Genomic DNA, 22,244 nt, shown 5'->3' with positions numbered 1-22,244 from the left:
GAGACGTGGTGTCACACAGATATAAGTAATGCGGAACTGGAATTTGGGGAATACAATGTATACAGAAAGGATAAACAGGACAGGAGGGGAGGAGGGGTTATGCTGTTAATTAAGAAACACATAAAGTCAAAGGAAGTGAAGCCAGTTGACATCGATGGACAGGGCAGTGTCGAGTCAGTTTGGTGTGACATAAGCATAGGGAAATCAAAATTGAGAGTAGGAGTGTGCTATAGGCCTAATGACTCTGATGAGTATAATAATATATTGTACAGGGAAATAGAGTGGGCCAGTAAATCAGAGAGTCTTATAATGGGGGATTTTAATTTCCCAGATATTGACTGGAATTTGTGGGTTGATCACTCGCACACTAGCAAGGCTTTTGTGGATTTATTGGATGATTGTTTTCTACATCAGCATGTTCGTGAGGCAACAAGAGGGAGCAATACTCTTGATCTGATTATCAGTAGTGATTCTTCATGCATTAAGAACCTGCAGATAAATGAACCACTAGGTGGCAGTGATCACAGTGTGTTGAAGTGGGATTTACTCAAGGAGGTAACTACTATCAGAGGTAAAGGGAAGGGTTTTTGTTTTCGTAAAGGCGACTATGATGGTCTGAGACAGTATTTAAATTCTATACAGTGGGACCAACTGATGATGTTACCAAGAGCAAACTCAAAATGGGAAGCATTCAAGGAACTAATCTTGGTGGCTACCAGGCTTTACATACCAACTAAGAAATATTGTTCAAGGTTTAGGCCTAAATGGTTGTCAGATGGACTAATGAGACATGTGGCAGAGAAGAAAAATGCATGGGATACATACAAATTAATGGGTGACACGGAAGCCTATGATAGATATAAGTTGGTCTGTAACCAAGTCACAAAGGAGATTAGGCAGGCAAAGGCAGACTACGAAAAATCCTTGGCAAAGGATGCAAAGAAAAACAGAAAGGAGTTCTTTACATACTTGAACTCGAGAAGGAAAGGGATGAATCAGATTGGTCCACTGGATATTGATGGTTCAACAGTTGAGGATCCTGCTCAGGTGGCTAACAATCTAAACGAGTATTTTGCATCTACATTCACGCATGAGGAGTTATTCAGGAAGGAGAATGATGCAGGTAAAGTAAACATTGGCAGTGAGCTGGATGATTTTGTAATAACTGAGAGGAAAGTGGAGGAGAGATTGTTGAGGATAAACATAAAAAGGCACCTGGGGTGGATGGGATCTATCCAGTTATATTAAAGGAGGCAGCAAAAGAAGTATGCAAACCCCTAGCCATAATTATGAGAGCTTCTTTGGACTCAGGGGAGGTACCCATAGACTGGAGATGTGCAAATGTAACCCCAATTCACAAAGGAGGATCAAAGGCTGACACAAGTAATTATAGACCTGTTAGTTTAACTTCTGTTCCAGGTAAATTAATGGAGGCACTGGTTAAAGAAGCACTGCAGGATCATCTAGACAAGAATTCAGTTATAGCTCAGACGCAGCATGGTTTTGTTAAGGGCAGGTCTTGCCTGACCAATTTGATTGGATACTATGTAGTCACAAAAGAACTGGATGCAGGGAATAACTTTGATATTATATATTTGGATCTTAGAAAGGCTTTTGATACTGTTGCACATGGAAGACTGCTGCACAAATTGGAGCAGTGTGGCATTGGAGGCAAATTGCTGCTATGGATAAGGGGATGGTTGAGTGGCAGAAGACAGAGAGTGGTAATCAATGGACACTGCTCAACGTGGACTAATGTTATTAGTGGAGTTCCTCAAGGTTCAGTGTTGGGTCCATTGTTGTTTTCGGTGTTTATGAATGATATTGATGATGGGATATCAAGTTTAATGTCTAAGTTTGCAGATGATACAAAGGTTGGCAGGGTCGTTAAGGACACTACTGACGCTATGCTGCTGCAACAGGATCTGGAAAGGTTGAACAGATGGGCTGAGAGGTGGCAAATGAAGTTTAACATTGACAAATGTAAAGTACTACATATGGGTAACAGTAACCCCAGAGCAATGTATCAACTCTGCGGTACTACACTGACAGTGGTGGAGAATGAAAAGGACCTGGGGGTAATTGTGCAGGCAGATATGAAGTTCTCTGAGCAGTGCAGACGAGCTGCAAGAGTAGCTCATGGTGTCTTGTCAATGATATACAGGAATTTTTCTAGCAGGGATAAGGAGGTGATTATTCCCTTGTATAAGGCAATGGTTAGGCCACATCTTGAGTACTGTATACAGGTCTGGAGGCCTCATTTCAAGAAGGATGTAGAGCTGCTGGAACGGGTACAGAGAAGGGCAACAAGATTAGTAAATGGAACAAAGGGTTGCTCTTACGAAGAAAGGCTTAAGTTTTGCAAATTACAGAGTCTGGAGACTAGGCACCGGCGAGGTGATCTGATAGAGGTGTATAAGGCTTTGAATGGTTTGAGCATGCTCAATGCCAATGGGATTCTTCATCTTTCTCAGAATAATCACCTCAGAGGGCATAAATTCAAATTGAGGAAGGACGGATGTCGGATAGATGTGCGGAAATTTGCCTTTGGCCAGCGGGTGGTTGGTTGGTGGAACCGACTTCCATCACTTGTTGTTGAAGTTGATAGCCTAAACAAATTTAAAGCTCAACTGGACAGGTATTTCGAACGAACGGAGGGGTGAAATGGGAGAGGTTTTTTTTTTTTTTTTTTTTTTGGCTGATGCTGAATAAGCTTGCTTTCTTGCATCATATGCCTCTACTAATGCTAATGCTAATGCTAACTTGGGTTCAGGATGCATTGCGTGCTTCGTGCAGAAATGTATAGCTGTAGATTTGTGGCTTGACAGTTTGTATCCATTTTGCGCAATCCATAATTCAATGTTATTAATGGATATTTGTAGATGCCTCTCAATATAGTTCATATTCTGGGAATGACAGGATATGGTAAGATCATCTGCATAGAGATACGAGTCAACGGTATTTGGAATGCTGTTTGTGATGTTGTTTATTCGTATTGCAAACAGAGTGGCACTAAGAACAGAGCCTTGTGGGACTCCTTCTTTTTGAATGTATGTTTGAGATAAAACCTGCCAGTACCTCACTTGGAAAGATCTGTGCTGAAGGAAGCTTTGAATAAAATATGGTAAATGGCCTCTCGTATGAATGGACTGGAGATCTCTTAGGATACCGTAGCGCCACGTGGTATCAAAGGCCTTCTCTATATCAAGGCATATCATGACGAGATGTTGATTTCTGATGAATGCATTTCTTATGTTGGATTCAGCTTTGGTCATGAGGTCTAGGGAAGAGCTATTCTTCCGAAAGCCAAATTGATTATTACTGATTATGTTTTCGGATTCAAGGTACCAGGTGAGTCGATGGTGAACCATTTTTTCCAAAGTCTTACTCAGGCAGCTGGTTAAAGAAATTGGTCTATAGTTGTTAGGAATCGAATGGTCTTTTCCAGGTTTAGGTATGGCTATTACATAAGAATGTCTCCAGGAAGTAGGGAATATATGTTCTGAGAATATTCTATTGTAAAAGTTTAGCAATGAAATTAGTGATTTCTGATTGAGGTGTTGAATCATTATATTGTAGATTCCATCAGGGCCAGGAGAGCTGTTTCTTGAGGTATATATAAATTCTTTCAGTTCAGATATTGTGAGTGGTTGGTTATACGTAAAAGGACATGCAGTCTTGAAGTCTAGTTTTCTTTTCTCAGCTTCAGCTTTGATTTTTTGAAAAGATGGATGATATGCAGTTGAGGCGGACAACTCACAGAACACCGTTCCTAGGGCATTGGCAATTTCATCAACAGATGAGATCTCCTTTCCATTCCAATTAATAATAGGAGAAGGCAACTTATGATATTTACCATTTAGTTTCTTTATTTTTTCCCAGATTATTCGGGTATCAGTATCTTTGTTGATTGAGGAGGCAAATTTTATCCACGAGTCTTTTTTCGCCTTCCGCCAGATATAACGAGCTTTGGCTCTCAGTCTCTTGAAGTTAATAAGGTTGGCAGTGGTGGGATGTTTGCGGAAGGTGTTCCATGCTTTGTTTTTTTCTCTCTTCGCTTTATTACAATCGCCATTCCACCAGTGATTGGTATGCCGATGGTTTCTTATTTGAGACTGTGGGATGGCGGCTTTTGCTGCTGTTAGTATCTGCATTGTGATATGATCGGTGACAGTGTCAATAGCAGAAGACTCTATGGTGTCATCATCAAAAGATACATGACTGGTAAATTTCGTCCAGTTTGCTTTGGAAAATTTCCATTTTGTTTTTGTTTCAGTTTGTTTGGAATGGGTGGTTTGAATACTACAGATCAGCGGATAGTGGTCACTATTTAGAGGATTGTCATGTACTGCCCACTCTATAGTTGGGAAGAGGATCGGAGAGCAAATTGAGAGATCTATTGCACTGGTTGACCCAGTAGGAAAATGGATATATGTCGGTAAGCCATTATTCAATAGCGTCAAATTTTCTCGGTCAAGTAACATTTCAATGAGTTCGCCACGTCCGTCTGAGACCAGAGATCCCCATAATGGATGATGCCCATTAAAATCTCCTAGTAAACAAACAAGAGGTGGTAATTGGGAAATTAGATTTAACAGTTGCTGAATTGTACATGATTGATTCGGCGGAAGATACATTGAGGCTAGTGTCAGTGTGATACCGATTACTATACGGGTAGCAACAGCTTCTAATGGTGTTTGTAATGGAATGTGCCTGGAGGGGACTCCTGATTCCACTAGTATAGCTACTCCTCCATGGGGCTGTTAGTTTCAGATCGATCTTTTCTGAAGATAGTATAGTTTTTGACTGAAACGGATATTTTTGTTGTTAGATTTGTCTCTTGCAAGCATATGGCAGCAGGATTGTAACGGTTAATTAGTTCATAGATATCATCAATATTGCTGCAAAAACCTCTGCAATTCCATTGTATGATTTGTTCCATTATTTGGTTTTGTGAGCAGAAGAGGAGTCTGTTTGCTTTTTGTGAGAGGCTTGTTTATATCTCTCGTGTTTTGATTTTTCTTTTCTTGAAAAATTTGGGCGTCTTGAGTCATTGCCTTCTTCCATATCATCATCTGCATGTATTTCAAGCAGATCTTCTAAGTTGGTGGTATCATCGGTGTCCATGCTTGAGGGGTGAGATTGCTTCACCTCAGCTGGATCTAATTTTTCCGCTGCTTGGCAATGTGGAAGTCTCTGGGATGGAACTGTCAGTGGCATATTACTGCATTGATCGACTGCCTTTGATGTATGTTGGACCGAGAGGACTGATTGAGCCCAGTCTGAGATCGATGTATCTGGAGGGATGGACACTTCTGTCTGACATGCTATTGACTGGTGACTATAAGTAGCAGAGGCATAAGTGCATTTTGGATTATTTAATCTTATTTGTTTTCTTGCTTCTTGGTAGGAAACTTTATTTTCAACTTTATACTTTTGTATCTTTTTCCCCAACTTCCAGAGGTCGCAGTCTTTAGAGTATGCCGGATGACTGCCCTTGCAATTTGGACACTGTGGGGTTGGTGCCTTACATTCTGTTTGTGTGAGTTTTACACCCACAGTTTGCACATGTTGCGTCTCCACGGCATGCTGTCTGGGAATGGCCAAATTTCTGGCATTTAAAACATCTTAGGGGGGTTCGGAATATATGGCCGAACGCGACAGTTTAAATATCCTGCCTTGACTGAAGCTGGTAGGTTTGGAGAACTGAAAGTTAATATTATACTCCGGGTAGGAACTAAATTGCCATCTTTTCGGATCATGATCCTCTTTGCCTGAATGACTTTTTGTTCTTTAAGTTCCTGGGCTATCTCATCTTCAGGAACATTTAATAGATCCCATTCAGTGATCACTCCCTTTGAAGAATTGAGGGTGTTATGTGGTGTGATTTGAACTGGGATTCCACTCAAAGATGTCAAACTTAATAATAGTTCAGAGTGTCGAGGTTTGGTGGTCTCTATTAATAAATCTCCAGATTGGAGACGTTTCACCATTTTTGGTGAACCTGCGGCATGTTCGAGGCATCTCTGAATGATAAAGGGGGAGAGCTTGCCCACAGGTTGTGTTGACAGAGAATGTATTATCAGGAATGCTGGTAATTCCTGTCTGCCAATGTCTTTCTTCATTCTCTTCTATAGAGAGAAGTCATGGTCAGTGTCATGAATGTCATTTGCTTGAGAGCTCTTCGGCTCTAAGCATGGAAAGTCACTTGTTTCCATTTCTGCTCCTTTTAGCCCCGGGGGTTGTCTTATCCCCCAGATTACCGGCCCCGCCACGTGGAGGCAGGAGTGGTGCCACCAGTGACCAAGCGGCTGTTGAAGTAAATAAAGGGTTAGTAATGAATATATAGAATAAAAAAGAAAGGTAGATTTCCTCTCTCGGTTCTTACTTTTGTCCTTTAAAGTACAGAAACTCTTCAAGTAAACAAAAGAACAGGTGACACTAGAAAAGAATCGAAACTATAACACTTTGGGAGATCACCATATATTCGCAGGAAGAAAATCGCTTGTCACTATCGCTTGGCACTCGGGGCCATTATATTGGCAATCAGACTGTTAGATAAGAAGAGAAACACATGGATTAGGCAGCAAACTGAAGTAAAGGACATTCTTATCAAAACTAAAGAACTAAAATGGTCTTTGGCAGGACACATAGCTCGAAGACATGATGACAGATGAACTAAGAAAATAACAGAATAGTACCCACCAGGGGCTAGAAGAAAATGAGGAAGACAACAATGGAGACGGACAGAGGAAATTCATGAGTTGGTAGGTAGTAAATGGATGGCCACTGCACATAACAGAAGGAACTGAAAAGTTGCTAGAGAGAACTTCATCCTGCAGTGGATAAAAATGGCTGATGATCATGATGATGACATTTAAGAGTCATTGGCAGGCACTAAAAACATTTTAATTTTCAGATTAGTAGTATTAGTAGTAGCAGAGGCATACGATGCAAGAAAGCAAGCTTATGCAGCATTAGTCAAAAAAAAAAAAAAAAAACCATCCCATTTCATCCCTCTATTCGTTCCAAATGCCTGTCCAGCTCAGCCTTAAATTTATTTAGGCTATTAGCTTCCACAACAAAAGATGGAAGCCTGTTCCACCAATCAACTACCCGCTGGCTAAAGGCAAATTTCCGCACATCTATTCTACAACTATCTTACCTCAATTTGAAACTGTGCCATCAGGTTCTTAGACTGAGCAAGACGAAGAAGAATCCCATCAGCATTCAGATTGCTCAACCCATTCAAGGCCTTATACACCTCAATCAGATCACCTCGCAGGTGCCTACTCTCCAGGCACTGCAATTTGCAGAACTTAAGCCTTTCTTGGTAAGACCACCCCTTTGTTCCCCCTCACCAATCTTGTTGCCCTTCTTTGTACTCGTTCTAGCAACTCTACATCCTAAAATGAGGCCTCCAGCCCTGTACACTATACACACAGACTTGTACACAGTCTGGACAGACCTGTCCAGACTGTGTACAAGTCTGGAAGCCTCACCATTGTCTGAGGTCTAGGTGTGGCCTGACCATTGCCTTGTATAATGGGATTATCACCTCCCTGTCCCTGCCAGCAAAATTCCTATATATCACTGACAAGAATCCATGACCTGCCCTGGCAGCCCATCTGCACTACTCAGCGAACTACATATTTGGCTGCACAATTACCCCCAGGTCGTTTTCACCTTCCACTTCCCTGAGTGTAGTACCACCCAGTTGGTACTTTTCTCTTCGGTTATTGCTACCCATATGCAGTACTTTGCATTTGTCCATGTTAAACTCCAATTGCCACTTCTCAGCCCATTTTCCCAACTTATCTAGATCCAGTTGGAGTAGCATACTGTCATTACTGTTGTTAACAACCCTGCCAACCTTTGTATCATCTGCAAACTTGGACATTAAACCTGATATACCTTCATCAATATCATTGATAAATATACAAAACAACAATGGGCCCAACACCAAACCCTGGGGAACTCCACTAATAACATTTGTCCACGAAGAGCAGTGTCCATTAATTACCACTCTCTGTTGTCTTCCACTCAACCATCCCTTTATCCATTGGTAGCAGCTTACCCTTGATACCATATCTCTCCAATTTGTACAGCAGTCTTCCATGTGCAACAGTATCAAAAGCTTTCCTGAAATAGTAGTAGTGGCATGTGATGCAAGAAAGCAAATGTATGAGCTTATGCAGCATCAGCCAAAAAAAAAAAAAATCACACCATTCCCTCCAAACGCCTGTCCAGTTCCTCCTTAAATTTATTCAACCTATCAACTTCCACAACGACAGATGGAAGTTTGTTCCAGCAATTAACCACCCGCTGGCTAAAGGCAAATTTCCGCACATCTATTCTACATCTGTCTTTTCTTAATTTGAATTTATGCCCCCTTAGGTTCGTAATCTGAACAAGTGGAACGATCCCATCAGAATTCAGCGTGCTCAACCCATTCAAAGCCTTATATACCTCAATCAGATCAGCGTGCAGGTGCCTAGTCTCCAGCCACTGTAATTTGCAGAACTTAAGCCTCTCTTCGTAAGAGGATCCCTTCATTCCCCTCACCAATCTTGTTGCCCTTCTCTGTACACGCTCAAGTAAATCTACATCCTTCCTAAAATGAGGCCTCCAGACCTGTACGCAGTACTCAAGGCATGGCCTGACCATTGCCTTATACAGAGGGATGATCACCTCCTTTTCCCTGCTAGCAAAATTCCTATATATCATTGACAAAACCCCATGACCTGCCCTGGCAGCCTGTCTGCATTGCTCAGAGACCTTCATATCTGCCTGCACAATTACTCCCAGGTCTTTTTCATTTTCTACCACCTTAAGTGTAGTACCACACAGTTGGTACGTTTCTCTGGGGTTACTTCTACCCATATGCAGTACTTTGCATTTGTCAAGGTTAAACTTCAGTTGCCACTTCTTAGCACATCTGCCCAAATTATCTAGATCCTGTTGCAGTAGCACACTGCCATTACTGTCATTAACAACCCTGCCAACCTTTGTATCATCGGCAAACTTCGACATTAAGCCTGATATACCTTCATCAACATCATTGATAAATATACAAAACAACAGTGGACCTAACACCGAACCCTGTGGGACTCCACTAATAACATTAGTCCAAGAAGAGCAGCACCCATTGATTACCACCCTCTGTCTTCTCGCACTTAACCATCCTTTAATCCATTGTAGCAACTTACCCTTAATACCATTCTGCTCCAATTTGTACAATAGTCTTCCATGCGCAACAGTGTCAAAAGCTTTCCTGAAATCCAAATATATGATATCAAAATTATTTTTTGCATCCAGTTCCTTTGTAACCACATCATAATATCCTATCAAATTTGTCAGACAAGACTTTCCCTTATCAAACCCATGCTTTGTCTGAATTATTGCTGCAGTCTTGTCTAGATGATCCTGCAATGCATCTTTAACCAGCGACTCCATTATTTTACCCAGAACAGAAGTTAAACTAACTGGTCTGTAATTACTCGTGTCACCCTTCGATCTCCCTTTGTGAATTGGGGATACATTTGCACATCTCCAGTCCGTGGGAACCGACCCTGAGTCCAAGGATGCTCTCTTAATTATGGCTAAGGGTTTGCTTAGTTGCTTTGCCGCCTCCTTTAATATAACTGGATAGATCCCATCCACCCCAGGTGCTTTTCTTACGTTTAACTTCAACAATTTCTCTTCCACTTTGCTCTCAGTTATTACAAAATCATTAAGTATCTTGCTACAATTTGATAACCTTCTGCCATTTTCAAACCTTAATAATTCCTCACGTGTGAATGTAGATGCAAAATACTCATTCAGTTTGTTTGCTATCTGAGCAGGATCATCAACAGTCGAACCATCGATGTCAAGTGGACCAATCAGATTCATTCCCTTCCTTTTAGAGTTTATATAAGTAAAGACATCCTTGCTGTTTTTCTTAGCATCTTTTGCCAAGGATTTCTCGTAATCTGCCATCGCCTGCCGAACCTCCTTTGTGACCTGATTACAGATTAACTTATATCTGCCATAGGCTTCTGAGTCGCCTTGATAATTTATATGCATCCCATGCATTTTTCTTCTCTGTTACGGGTCTCATTAGTTCATTTGACAACCATTTAGGCCTAAACCGTAAACAATATTTCTTAATAGGTATGAAACTTTTAGTAACTTCCACAATTAATTCCTTGAATGCTTCCCACTTAGAATATACTGTTGGTAACATTGTCAGTTGATCCCCACTGTACAGAATTTAAAAACTGTCGGAGACCACTGTACTCACCTTTACGGAAGCAAAAACCCTTTCCTTTACCCCTGATGGTAATTAAATCTTTAAGTAAATCCCACGTCAGTACACTGTGATCACTGCCACCTAGTGGTTCTTTTATCTGCAAATTCCTAATACATGAATGATCACTGCTGATAACCAGATCAAGAGTATTACTTTCTCTGGTTGCCTCTCGAACATGCTGCTGCAGAAAACAATCATCCAATAAATCCACAAAAGTCTGACTAGTGTGTGAGTGCCCAACCCACAAGTTCCAGTCAATATCTGGGAAGTTAAAATCCCCCATTATAAGACATTCCGATTTACTAGCACACTCTATTTCTCTGTACAATTGTTCATTGTACTCATTCGAGTCATTAGGCCTATAACACACTCCTACTCTAATTTTTACTTTCACAGTGCTTATGTCACACCAAACTGACTCAACAGTGCACTGTTCATCTATATCAACTGGATGCACTTCTTTTGATTTTATGTTTTTCTTTATTAACAGCATAACACCTCCTCCCTCCCTATCCTGTCTATCCTTTCTGTACACATTGTACTCCCCAAATTCCAGTTCGGCATTCCTTATATCTGTGTGACACCACGTCTCTGATATCCCAACAATATCCGCCTTTGATGTCTTGACCAACACTGCAAATTCATCAAATTTATTTACTATACTTCTATCATTGGTATACATGCAAGTATACATGCACCTATTCCTATTCCCAGCCACTCTAACACATCCCATATACCCACCTGTTTCACGATGACTGCCATCCATCCCTGAAACCCCCAACACCCCTCGCTCCAGGTCACTACTTATTCTAATAGAAGTTGTGCAAGAATCACCTTCACCTCTGCCTACGGCTACTGTTAAACTATTAGTCCTTGTATCCCCCCAAGCTATCAGTTTTCCGACCCACCTAACACTGCCTCGATAGCATCAGCAAATATTCTTGCACCCTTTCTATTTAAGTGTATCCCATCCCTGTAGAAGCAGTCTCTCCTGTTAACAAGTGCAGTCCAGGCTGAAAGAAATTCTATTCCTTGAGCCTTGCACAATCTTTTCAGGGCCGAATTGATCAACAAGGCTCACATCATATACTCCCTCCTATTGTGTCTGGGCAGAATTGCAGACACTTTCAAATTCAACCCTAATTCACGGCTTTTTTTTCAACATTGACCTGTACTTGTTAAGTAATTCTGCCGGTCTCCTACTCTTAATATCATTAGTGCCAACGTGTACAACTATATCACCTTTTGTGCCCCTAAAAGATGATATCTGCTCTACAACATCATCAACCTTTGCCCCTGGCAGACATACCCTGGTCCTGTTCCATCTATCCTTTCTACAAAGGATGTTTCCGTGACAATAGAGTCACCAACAACTAATAGTTCTTTTGGGACCAGCGCAATCTGCCTTGGGGGTTGCCGCTGTGTTGCGTGATGACCAAGTGAAAGCTCTGGCGTTGATGTGGGCAGCTGAGAGCCTGATGGGCCCTTCAATTCAGATCTTTCGAGGGCATCCACCCTGTCCTTCAAACTCTCATATAGGCCCATAACAACGCTGAGTTGTCGCCTGATTTCCTTACACTCCTTACATCTCGCACACACACAAAGACATTCCCCATGGCAATATCATGTTCCGTTCCAGATAGTTCGGCAAAAATTTCACAAGTTGCACATTTCTTTAGGCTGTGATGCGTTGGAGAATCGCCCCCCTCAGTTCTCCCGAGTCACAGCACTCCTGCCACTTTGTTCCCGTTGCTTTGCTGCTCTAGTTTGGGCATGATATTTTAAATTAATAAGATCAATAAATTAAATTAAATTAAATGTCAATACTACGCTATCTAATAGAAACAGTGAAGCGTATTACTGTTTCTATAGTTATACGTTAGAGCTACCTAGCTATCTCAATTAAAAATTTGAATTCCCTATCACTGCCTGCAAGATTTGAACGAAATAACGGTTTTATAAAGTATTACGTATATCTACAAAAACTGTTTATATAAATTAAAATAAAAATAACCAGCGTAATTAGAACTATAAGACTACGTATTAAGTACAATATAAAATAACAATTATGTAAATAAAAAGCAAACACTTATAATTTTTTTCGGAGCCTGTAACTCGCATCTGTATTTTCTAAAGAGAGTCAGCGCCCTTTAAATCCAAGTATATGATATCAAAATTATTTTTGGCATTCGGTTCCTTTGTGACCACATCATAGTAACCAATCAAATTGGTCAGACAAGACCTCCATTTGACAAACCCACGCTGTGTCTTAACTATTACTGCAGTCTTGTCTAGATGATCCTGCAATGCTTCTTTAACCAGTGATTCCATTATTTTACCCGGAACACAAGTTAAACTAATAGGTCTGTAGTTACGTGTATCACCTTTTGAACTTCCTTTGTGAATTGGTGATATATTTGCAACCTTCAGTCCATGGGGACCTCCCCTAAGTCCAAGAAAGCTCTCATAATATTGTCTAAGGATTTGCTTACTTCCTTTGCTGCCTCCTTTAATATAACTGGATAGATCCCGTCCACCCCAGGTGCCTTCCTTCTGTTTAACTTCAAGAATTTCTCCTGAACTTTGCTCTCAATTATTACCAAATCACTTAGCTCCCTGTTAGCGTTTGATAAACCTCTGGCACTTTCCTCATTGAATAACTCCTCATGTGTGAATGTAGATGCAAAATACTCATTCAGTTTATCAGCGTACCTGAGCATGATCATCAATAGTCAACCCATCTATGTTAAGTGGTCCAATCTGATTCATCCCTTTCCTTCTAGAGTTTACATAAGTAAAGAACTCCTTGCTGTTTTTCTTTGCATCCTTTGCCAAAGATTTCTCATAATCTGCCTTTGCCTTCCTAACCTCCTTTGTGACTTGATTACAGCAGACTAGTTTATACCTGCAATAGGCTTTTGAGTCGCTTGATAATTTATATGCATCCCATGCATTTTTCTTCTCTGTTACGAGTCTCATTACTTCATTAGATAACCATTTAGGCCTAAACCTTGAACAGTATTTCTTAGTTGGATTGAAAAGCCTAGTAGCCTCCAAAATTAAGTCCCTGAAGGAATCCCATTTAGAATTCACTGTTGGTAACATCATCAGTTGATCCCACTGTATAGAATTTAAAAACTGTCTGAGACCGCTGTAGTCACCTTTACGAAAGCAAAAGCCCTTCCCTTTAGCTTTGATGGTAGTTACATCTTTAAATAATTCCCACATCAATACATTGTGATCATTGTCACCCAGTGGTTCCTTTATCTGCAGATTCTTAATGCATGAAGAATCACTACTGATAATCAGATCAAGAGTATTACTCCCTCTAGTTGCCTCTCGAACATGCTGATATAGAAAACAGTCATCCAATAAATCCACAAAAGTCTTGCTAGTCTGCGAGTGACCAACCCACAAATTCCCACAAGATCTGGGAAATTAAAATCCCCCATTATAAGACATTCTGATTTACTGGCCCACTCTATTTCTCTGCACAATTGCTCATTATACTCATCAGATTCATTAGGCCTATAACACACACACCTACTCTCATTTTTCCTTTCCCAGTGCTTATTTCACACCAAACAGACTCAATACTGCATTGTCCACCAACATCAATTGGGGCACGCCTCCGTAGCCAGGTGGGAAGGAGCAGCAGTGCATAGCACACGCTTCTCGATTAGACTGGGTTCGAGCCCGTCACCACCAAATACGGAGGATGCGGAAAGGTCAGGAAATGACCACTGCATATCTCCGGAGCAATATGGCCTTAGTTGCTAATGCTCCTAAAAACCAAATAACAAACTAACAAACAACATCAATTGGATGCACTTCCTTAGATTTTGTGTGTTTCTTAACGAACAGCATAAACCCCTCCTCCCTTCCTATCCTTCCTATACACATTGTACTCCCCAAATTCCAACTCTGCACTGCCTATATCTGTGTGACACCACGTCTCTGATATCCCAACAATATCTACCTTTGATGTCTTGACTAGCACTTCAAGCTCATCAAATTTATTAACTATACTCATAACATTGGTGTACATGCAAGTATACATGCACCTGTTCCTGCTCCTAGCCACCCTAACACAGTCCATGTATGTACTTGTTCCACTATGACTCCCAGCAGTCCTGAAAATCTCCATTACCTTTCTTTCCAGTCTGCTGCCCATTCTAATAGAAGCAGTGCAAGAATCACTTTTGCCTCTGCCTGCGGCCACTGTTAACCTTTCAGTCTGTGTATCCCCGCATGCTAGCAGTTTTCCAACCCACCTGACACTGCCTCAATAGCATCAGCAAATATTCTTGTTCCCTTTCTATTTAATTGTATCCCATCCCTGTAGAAGCAGTCTCTCTTGTCAACAAGCACAGACCAGGCTGAAAAAAATTCTAACCCTTCAGCCTTGCACAATCTCTCCAGGGCCGAATTGATTGACAAGGCTCTCATCAGATATTAATAAAATGCATGGATAATAATATAACAATGTTTTTATTTTATTAATAATAATTACATAATGGCTACTGAAAGTATTGGTCTGTGTATTGGACAGACCAGAAAGTATTGGACTAAAGTAGGATATATAATTTTTACATTGAAGAGATTTTAATTCACGACTAAATACACCATCCATAGTTGTTCAGTTGTGGGTAGTATTTATCGAAAGATCTGATGACATCTCCAAGTTGAAGAATGCTTTCATAAATGTGCAGAACTCTTTTCCAGCCTCAGAATTTAATTGAAAGAAAAAAATTACATTCAATTTGAAAACACCAGGTGACTTGAAACCAGATGCATTTTTGAATTAATGCAGTTCGCAGTTTCCGAAAGTTTTTTTTGTATCTTAAAACCTTAATATTTCTAAATTCCTTAGCTTTCCAACGATATGCTATAGGTCCACATTATCCCGTTTATTACGTGAGAAAATTTCCTTGATCATATGTTCATATTTTCCACTATCCTGGAAAAACTACTGAAATTTCCGGAGGTTTGAAAGTTTTTCCTCTAGTATAGAGCTAAGATGAAGCTGCATGCAAAATTTCATTAAATTTTGGTCCAGTAGAAGATAAATTATTGTTGCCATCATACAAGTATGATTGCAACAATACAAGTTACAATAATTTGCTTCTGGCGGAAGCTGAAGATGACGTCAGTTCCATAACACTTTTCGGATGATGGTTTTTCATTACAAAATTTTGAAATAACACCAGTAAAGACATTTTTAACATCAATAACTTGTGCAGCATATATGAAAAGCCCACTTCTTGTCCTAATCACCTAATTTTTTTCAGTGCACATTCAACTGGAACTGATATAACACTATAAAAAGAGCCCACATTTACTAATAAATAAATACCACAACTTTGACTGATTGACCTACCTAGATGTCTGCTTTATATATCTGACATGCAGGGAGCAGGTGTGGGCAGGGAAGAAGAACAATATATATAAACTGTCATAAACTGTGCAGTATGATCTAGGCATAACTGTGACTGATTGACGTACCTAGGAGGTTTGCTTTATATATATCTATCTGACATGCAGGGAAGTATTGGCATTGGGGTGGGGTAGAACAATGTAGAAACTGCCATAAACTGCCCACTGCAGCATGATCTAGGAAACTTCTAACGCCAGAACTTCTCAATCAGTATGAGAAGTTCTGGAGTCAACACGAACAGACAGACCATTAAGTAAATGAATTTTGTGAAATGGGAGTACTAAGGAAAAACACACTTCATGTTGAAAATCAGTATTAATAATATATAAAGACCACATAACTGACCACATAAACAATGCTTTTAATTGAAATTAATAGCTTGTTTTTAAAATTTAACAACTTTTGGATGTGTTTTATTTTCATAATTAACATGAAAATAAAAAAAAATTCAAAATAAATATAAATGATATAAATACTTACTTTAATACAGTTAGCATTGATGTAATCAGATCCAGGAATCCCAGGGTATTCTGAAAGTACCACTCTGGAGTAATCATCTAGTTTTTAATAAAAACGAATATATATGTTATCACGAAAAGTAATCTGAGTTTTTCTCTGAATTCAAAAAATTGCCTCTTTATGCCACTACTTATAACTGTAATGCAGACAATTATAAGATATATATTTAAACTAAACCTCATGAATTTAAATTTACATGATTTGATTTCATTTTGTATTTACCTCTCGAACTTATGATGTACACCTGCAGGAGTTATGAACAATCTCCTCTTGGTTTACTGATATTTGATGTACAAGAAAACAATTAAAAGTTCAGCAAAAGGGTTGAATTTGAAATTGTCTGCAATTCTGCCCACACACGATAGGAGGGAGTATATGATGAGAGCCTTGTCGATCAATTCGGCCCTGGAAAGATTGTGCAAAGCTCAAGGGGTAGAATTTTTTTCAGCCTGGACTGTACTTGTTAACAGGAGAGACTGCTTCTACAGGGATGGGATACACTTAAATAGAAAGAGTGCAAGAATATTCGCTGATGTTATCAAGGCAGTGTAAGGGGGGGCCAGAAAATGCTAGCTTGGGGGGCTACAAGAACTAACACTTATGTAACAGATTAACAGTAGCCACTGGCAGAGGTGAAACTGATTCTTGCACTGCTTCTACTGGAATGAGCAGCAGCCTGAAAAACAAGATGTAGGGTATTTCAGAGACTGCTGGGAGTCATTGCGGTACAAGTAAACACATGGGTTGTGTTAGGGTACCTAAAAATAGGAACAGGTGCATGTATACTTGCATGTACACCAATGCTATGAGTTTGGTAAATAAATTTGATGAATTTAAGGTATTGCTCAAAACATCAAAGGCAGATATTGTTGGGATATCAGAGACGTGGTGTCACACAGATATAAGGAATGCAGAACTGGAATTTGGGGAGTACAATGTGTACAGAAAGGATAAACAGGATAGGAAGGGAGGAGGGGTTATACTAATAGTTAAGAAACACACAAAGTCCAAGGAGGTGAAGCCAGTCATCATCGCTGGACAGTGCTAGTTAGTTAGTTATTTGGTTTTTAGGAGCATTAGCAACTAAGGCCATATTGCTCCGGGATATGCGTTGGTCATTTCCTGACCTTTCCGCATCTGGTGGTAACGGGCTCGAACCCCGGTCTAATCAAGAAGTGTGTGCTACGCACTGCTGCTCCTTCCCACCTGGCTACGGAGGCGCCTTGCTGGACAGTGCAGTGTTGAGTCAGTTTGGTGTGATATAAGCATTGGGAGATCAAAATTCAGAGTAGGAGTGTGATATAGGCCTAATGACTCTGATGAGTATAATAAGAAACTGTACAGGGAAACAGAGTGGGCCAGTAAATCAGAGAGTCTTATAATGGGGGATTTTAATTTCCCAGATCTTGTGGGAATTTGTGGGTTGGTCACATACACACTAGCAAGGCTTTTGTGGATTTATTGGATGACTGTTTTCTATATCAGCATGTTCGAGAGGCAACTAGAGGGAGTAATACTCTTGATCTGACTATCAGTAGTGATTCTTCATGCATTAAGAATCTGCAGATAAAGGAACCACTGGGTGACAATGATCACAATGTATTGATGTGGGAATTATTTAAAGATGTAACTACCATCAAAGCTAAAGGGAAGGGCTTTTGCTTTCGTAAAGGTGACTACAGCGGTCTCAGACAGTTTTTAAATTCTATACAGTGGGATCAACTGATGATGTTACCAACAGTGAATTCTAAATGGGAAGCCTTCAGGGACTTAATTTTGGAGGCTACTAGGCTTTTCAATCCAACTAAGAAATACTGTTCAAGGTTTAGGCCTAAATGGTTATCTAATGAAGTAATGAGACTCGTAACAGAGAAGAAAAATGCATGGGATGCATATAAATTATCAAGCGACTCAGAAGCCTATGGCAGGTATAAACTAGTCTGCTGTAATCAAGTCACAAAGGAGATTAGGAAGGCAAAGGCAGATGAGAAATCTTTGGCAAAGGATGCAAAGAAAAACAGCAAGGAGTTCTTTACTTATGTAAACTCTAGAAAGAAAGGGATGAATCAGATTGGACCACTTAACATAGATGGGTTGACTATTGATGATCATGCTCAGGTAGCTGATAAACTGAATGAGTATTTTGCATCTACATTCACACATGAGGAGTTATTCAATGAGGAGAGTGTCAGAAGTTTATCAAACGCTAACAGGGAGCTAAGTGATTTTGTAATAATTGAGAGCAAAATGGAGGAGAAATTGTTGAAGTTAAACAGAAGAAAGGCAGCTGGGGTGGACAGGATCTATCCAGTTATATTAAAGGAGGCAGGAAAGGAAGTAAGCAAACACTTAGACATAATTATGAGAGCTTTCTTGGACTTAGGGGAGGTCCCCATGGACTGGAGGTGTGCAAATATATCACCAATTCACAAAGGAGGTTCAAAAGGTGATACACGTAACTACAGACCTATTAGTTTAACTTTTGTTCCGGGGAAAATAATGGAATCCCTGGTTAAAGAAGCATTGCAGGATCATCTAGACAAGACTGTGAGGGGACAATATATTTACTCTTTCAATTAGCAGTGGATGGTAAAATCCACAAATATATGCTGTTCAAAATGTCTAATTCTTCATAATATAATGGAAATCTCATCTCTTGTTTACACAAGAAACTGCAAAATTATGGGACAACCAAATTGTAAACTTTGTAAAAGTGCAACCCCTTTAAAATTGCAACAGATTTTCCAGTTTTAGCTTGTGCAATTAATTTTTTTAGGAAGAATTCCATATTTTCATGTTTCCTTCAAAAGGAAAGGAAATGATAGCATGTCCATTGGTATCGATGAGGAGATATTGCTATTATGCAACAGCATGGCTTTAAACAATGTTTTCACTAGTCTATATAAAGTTTCTAGTTCAGGATTATGCCTGTGATCTAAGGCACCACAAGCATTTTATAAGGAAAGGGATGAATCTGATTGGTCAACTTGATATCGATGGTTCAACTGTTGATGATCCTACTCAGATAGCAAATAAACTGAATGAGTATTTTGCATTTACATTCATACATAGGGAGTTATTAAGGTTTGAAAATGCCAGGAGGTTATCAAATTGTAGCAGGGTGCTTAATGATTTTGTAATAACAGAGAACAAAGTGGAGGAGAAATTGTTGAAGTTAAACATAAGAAAGGCACCTGGGGTGGATGGGATTATCCAGTTATATTAAAGGAGGCGGTAAAGGAAATAAGCAAACCCTTAGCCATAATTATGAGAGCATCCTTGGATTCAGGGGAGGTCCCCACAGACTGGAGATGTGCAAATGTATCCCAAATTTACAAAGGGGGATCGAAGGGTGACACGAGTAATTATAGACCAGTTAGTTTAACTTCTGTTCGAGGTAAAATTATGGAGTCACTGGTTAAAGATGCATTGCAGGATCATCTAGAGAAGACTGCAGCAATAATTCAGACACAGCATGGGTTTCTTAAGGGAAGTCTTGTCTGACAAATTTGATTGGTTATTATGATGTGGTTACAAAGGAACTGGATGCAAAAAATAATTCTGATATCATTTACTTGGATTTCAGGAAAGCTTTTGACACTGTTCCTTGTCCTTGTTTGGTCCTTGAGGTTGTCACAGACATTCTCTCAGATATGCCAGACAAGCTGTACTTGCTACTCTAAAACGCTGATGGTACTGATATTCGGGTGACACTCAAGTCAAGTGGACCCAATTTCGCGAAGTCCGGACAGTCTGTAACAGCCAAATCCTCTGCTTGCACCTTCACGATGGTAGGACTGTTAGTAATCCTAGGTATAACCTCCATGCACAAGTACATGGTGGGTGATCACCCAGGTGTGAACCAATGTAAGCAGGGGTCGAGGTGTGGCGCCCACACCACATGGAGGAACGCCGTCCCTCTATGTTACCAGGCAGTACTAGGTGGTAGATGACTCATCAACCGGTGAAATACCACCACTTTGCTTATTGGAGGCTTGAAGTGGTGGAACCCATGTTTAGTCTCTAGAGCTAAGTTCCAGTCAACACTTCCCTAGCTCTTCCATCATGCAGTATGATTGATGACTTTTGAGGTTATGATGAACGTCATGGCAAGATCCAATATTCCTTACATTTCAAGGGTACAGCTCTAAAACGGTGTTCACAGGCCAGCCGCTAGTTAGTACACCGGACCGGACCGAACCTATTGGTAACTCTCTAGGAGGCTTCCGGATCAGCTAGTGTATAATCTTGCTACCTCTACTCTGCCAGATAGTGACTGGAGGGAGTCCGAGTAGTGTGTATGCTGGGAGCATTGTCGAGGCCACGTTATGTCAAGGATCTGGGTATATTCTTACCACGTGTACGCCATATCCAAAAATTTCATTACTTCATACAGCATGTCCCACCCACTTTTTCTTACTATTGAATACACCATGAATTGTCAAACTAATAGAGCAAGCTTATCTGCGAAAAGATCTAAACCTCCCAAGGACTTCCTAATTCATTTCACAAATATACGTGGTCTCAATTCTAATCTCAACGATGTCCATTTCCACTTGCAGTCTGCCAAACCCCATGTACTTTTTCTGACAGAATCTCAGTTATCGGTTGATTCAACTACTGCTCATCTCAGATGCCCAAATTATTCGCTGTATGATTCCTTTGGCCTCAAAGGTGGTACATGTGCATATGTCTGTTCTGATATTCCCTGTCAGAGACTTCGCAATTTGGAATCTCCTCTCTTTGATCTTCTCTGGCTTAAAATCTCTCTACCTCACTGTGTCAAATTCATCTGTTGTCTCTACCATTCTCCCAATTCAACTAATCACTTGGAGCTCTTTGACTTCCTCTCTTTGCAACTTGACTTTCTCCAGTCCAACTTTCCTAACAGTGAGGTAATTTTCCTTGGTGATTTTAATGTTTACAACTCCAGCCGGCTTCCGTTTTCTAGTCACACCGACCCAGCAGGTCAAGACGCTGAGGCTTTTGCAATTACTAATGACCTAGCACAGATTGTTCATTTACCTACAAGAATACCGGACAATCCTAAGCATACAGCCAATATGCTTGATCTTTTTCTCACAAACAACCCTTCCAAGTACACGGTCGAAGTGACAGGTCCTTTAGGCACTTCAGATCACAACTTGGTGATTGTCTCTTCTCCAATGGAATCTTTATCTCATGGCTATTCCCAACCTCGTGTTGTTTGGCATTACAAGAATGCAAAATGGGATGACCTGCGAGACTTCTTTTCTTCTTTTCCTTGGTCGGATTACTGTTTCAAAACTTCTGATGTCAACGTTTGCTCAGATCGTGTCAGTGAAATTATTCTTGCAGGAATGGAATCCTTTATCCCACACTCCACTTTAAAATCTCGTCCCTTATCTAAACCTTGGTTTTCCAATAAATGTGCTAAGGCTGTTCAAGAGAAGAATGTTGCATATCGTAATTGGCTTGTTTCTAATTCTTCAGTTTCATTTTCTGCCTACATAAAAGCTCGCAACAATTGTTGTTGTTGTTATTTGGTTTTTTAGGAGCATTAGCAACTAAAGCCATATTGCTCCAGGGATATGCGGTGGTCATTCCCTGACCTTTCCGCATCCTCCGTATTTGGTGGTCACGGGCTCGAACCCCGGTCTAATCAAGAAGCGTGTGCTACGCACTGTTGCTCCTGCCCACCTGGCTACGGAGGCGCCTGCAACAATTGTAAAGCAGTTATTAATCAGTCCAAACTAGAGTTTGAACAGGCTAAGAGTAGAAAACTTGCTTCTTGCCCTAATGGTAGCCAAGCATTCTGGTCTCTTGCCAAAGCTATTGGCCGCAACTTTTGCCCATCTCTGCTCCCACCTCTGTCCAAACCAGATGGTTCTGTTGTCCCTTCAGCCAAGGATAAAGCTGACCTGCTAGCATCCCAATTTTCTTCCAGCTCATGTATTAATGATCTTGGTAAAACACCTCCCACCATTCCCAACACGCTTCATTCAATGCCTCCTG

At 40.4% G+C, this 22,244-nt stretch overlaps 1 protein-coding gene across 1 annotated transcript in view; it reads right to left on the bottom strand.

Moving 5' to 3' along the window:
- The window catches only part of LOC150078126 (tyrosine-protein phosphatase non-receptor type 12-like), a 115,608-nt gene that overhangs the window by 37,976 nt on the left and 55,388 nt on the right, over window positions 1-22,244 (bottom strand). The window contains exon 3 of the mRNA XM_090384472.1: window positions 16,212-16,288. Within this exon, the coding sequence (XP_090240598.1) occupies window positions 16,212-16,288 (77 nt within the window). The remainder of the gene's footprint in view (window positions 1-16,211; window positions 16,289-22,244) is intronic.

Source organism: Mastigoproctus giganteus, chromosome 11, assembly GCF_048544385.1.
Source record: "Mastigoproctus giganteus isolate SK-2022 chromosome 11, ASM4854438v1, whole genome shotgun sequence".
NCBI classification, from domain to species: domain Eukaryota; kingdom Metazoa; phylum Arthropoda; class Arachnida; order Uropygi; family Thelyphonidae; genus Mastigoproctus; species Mastigoproctus giganteus.
The sequence above is the reverse complement of the archived record's forward strand: the minus strand, read 5'-3'. Positions and strand labels throughout refer to the sequence as shown.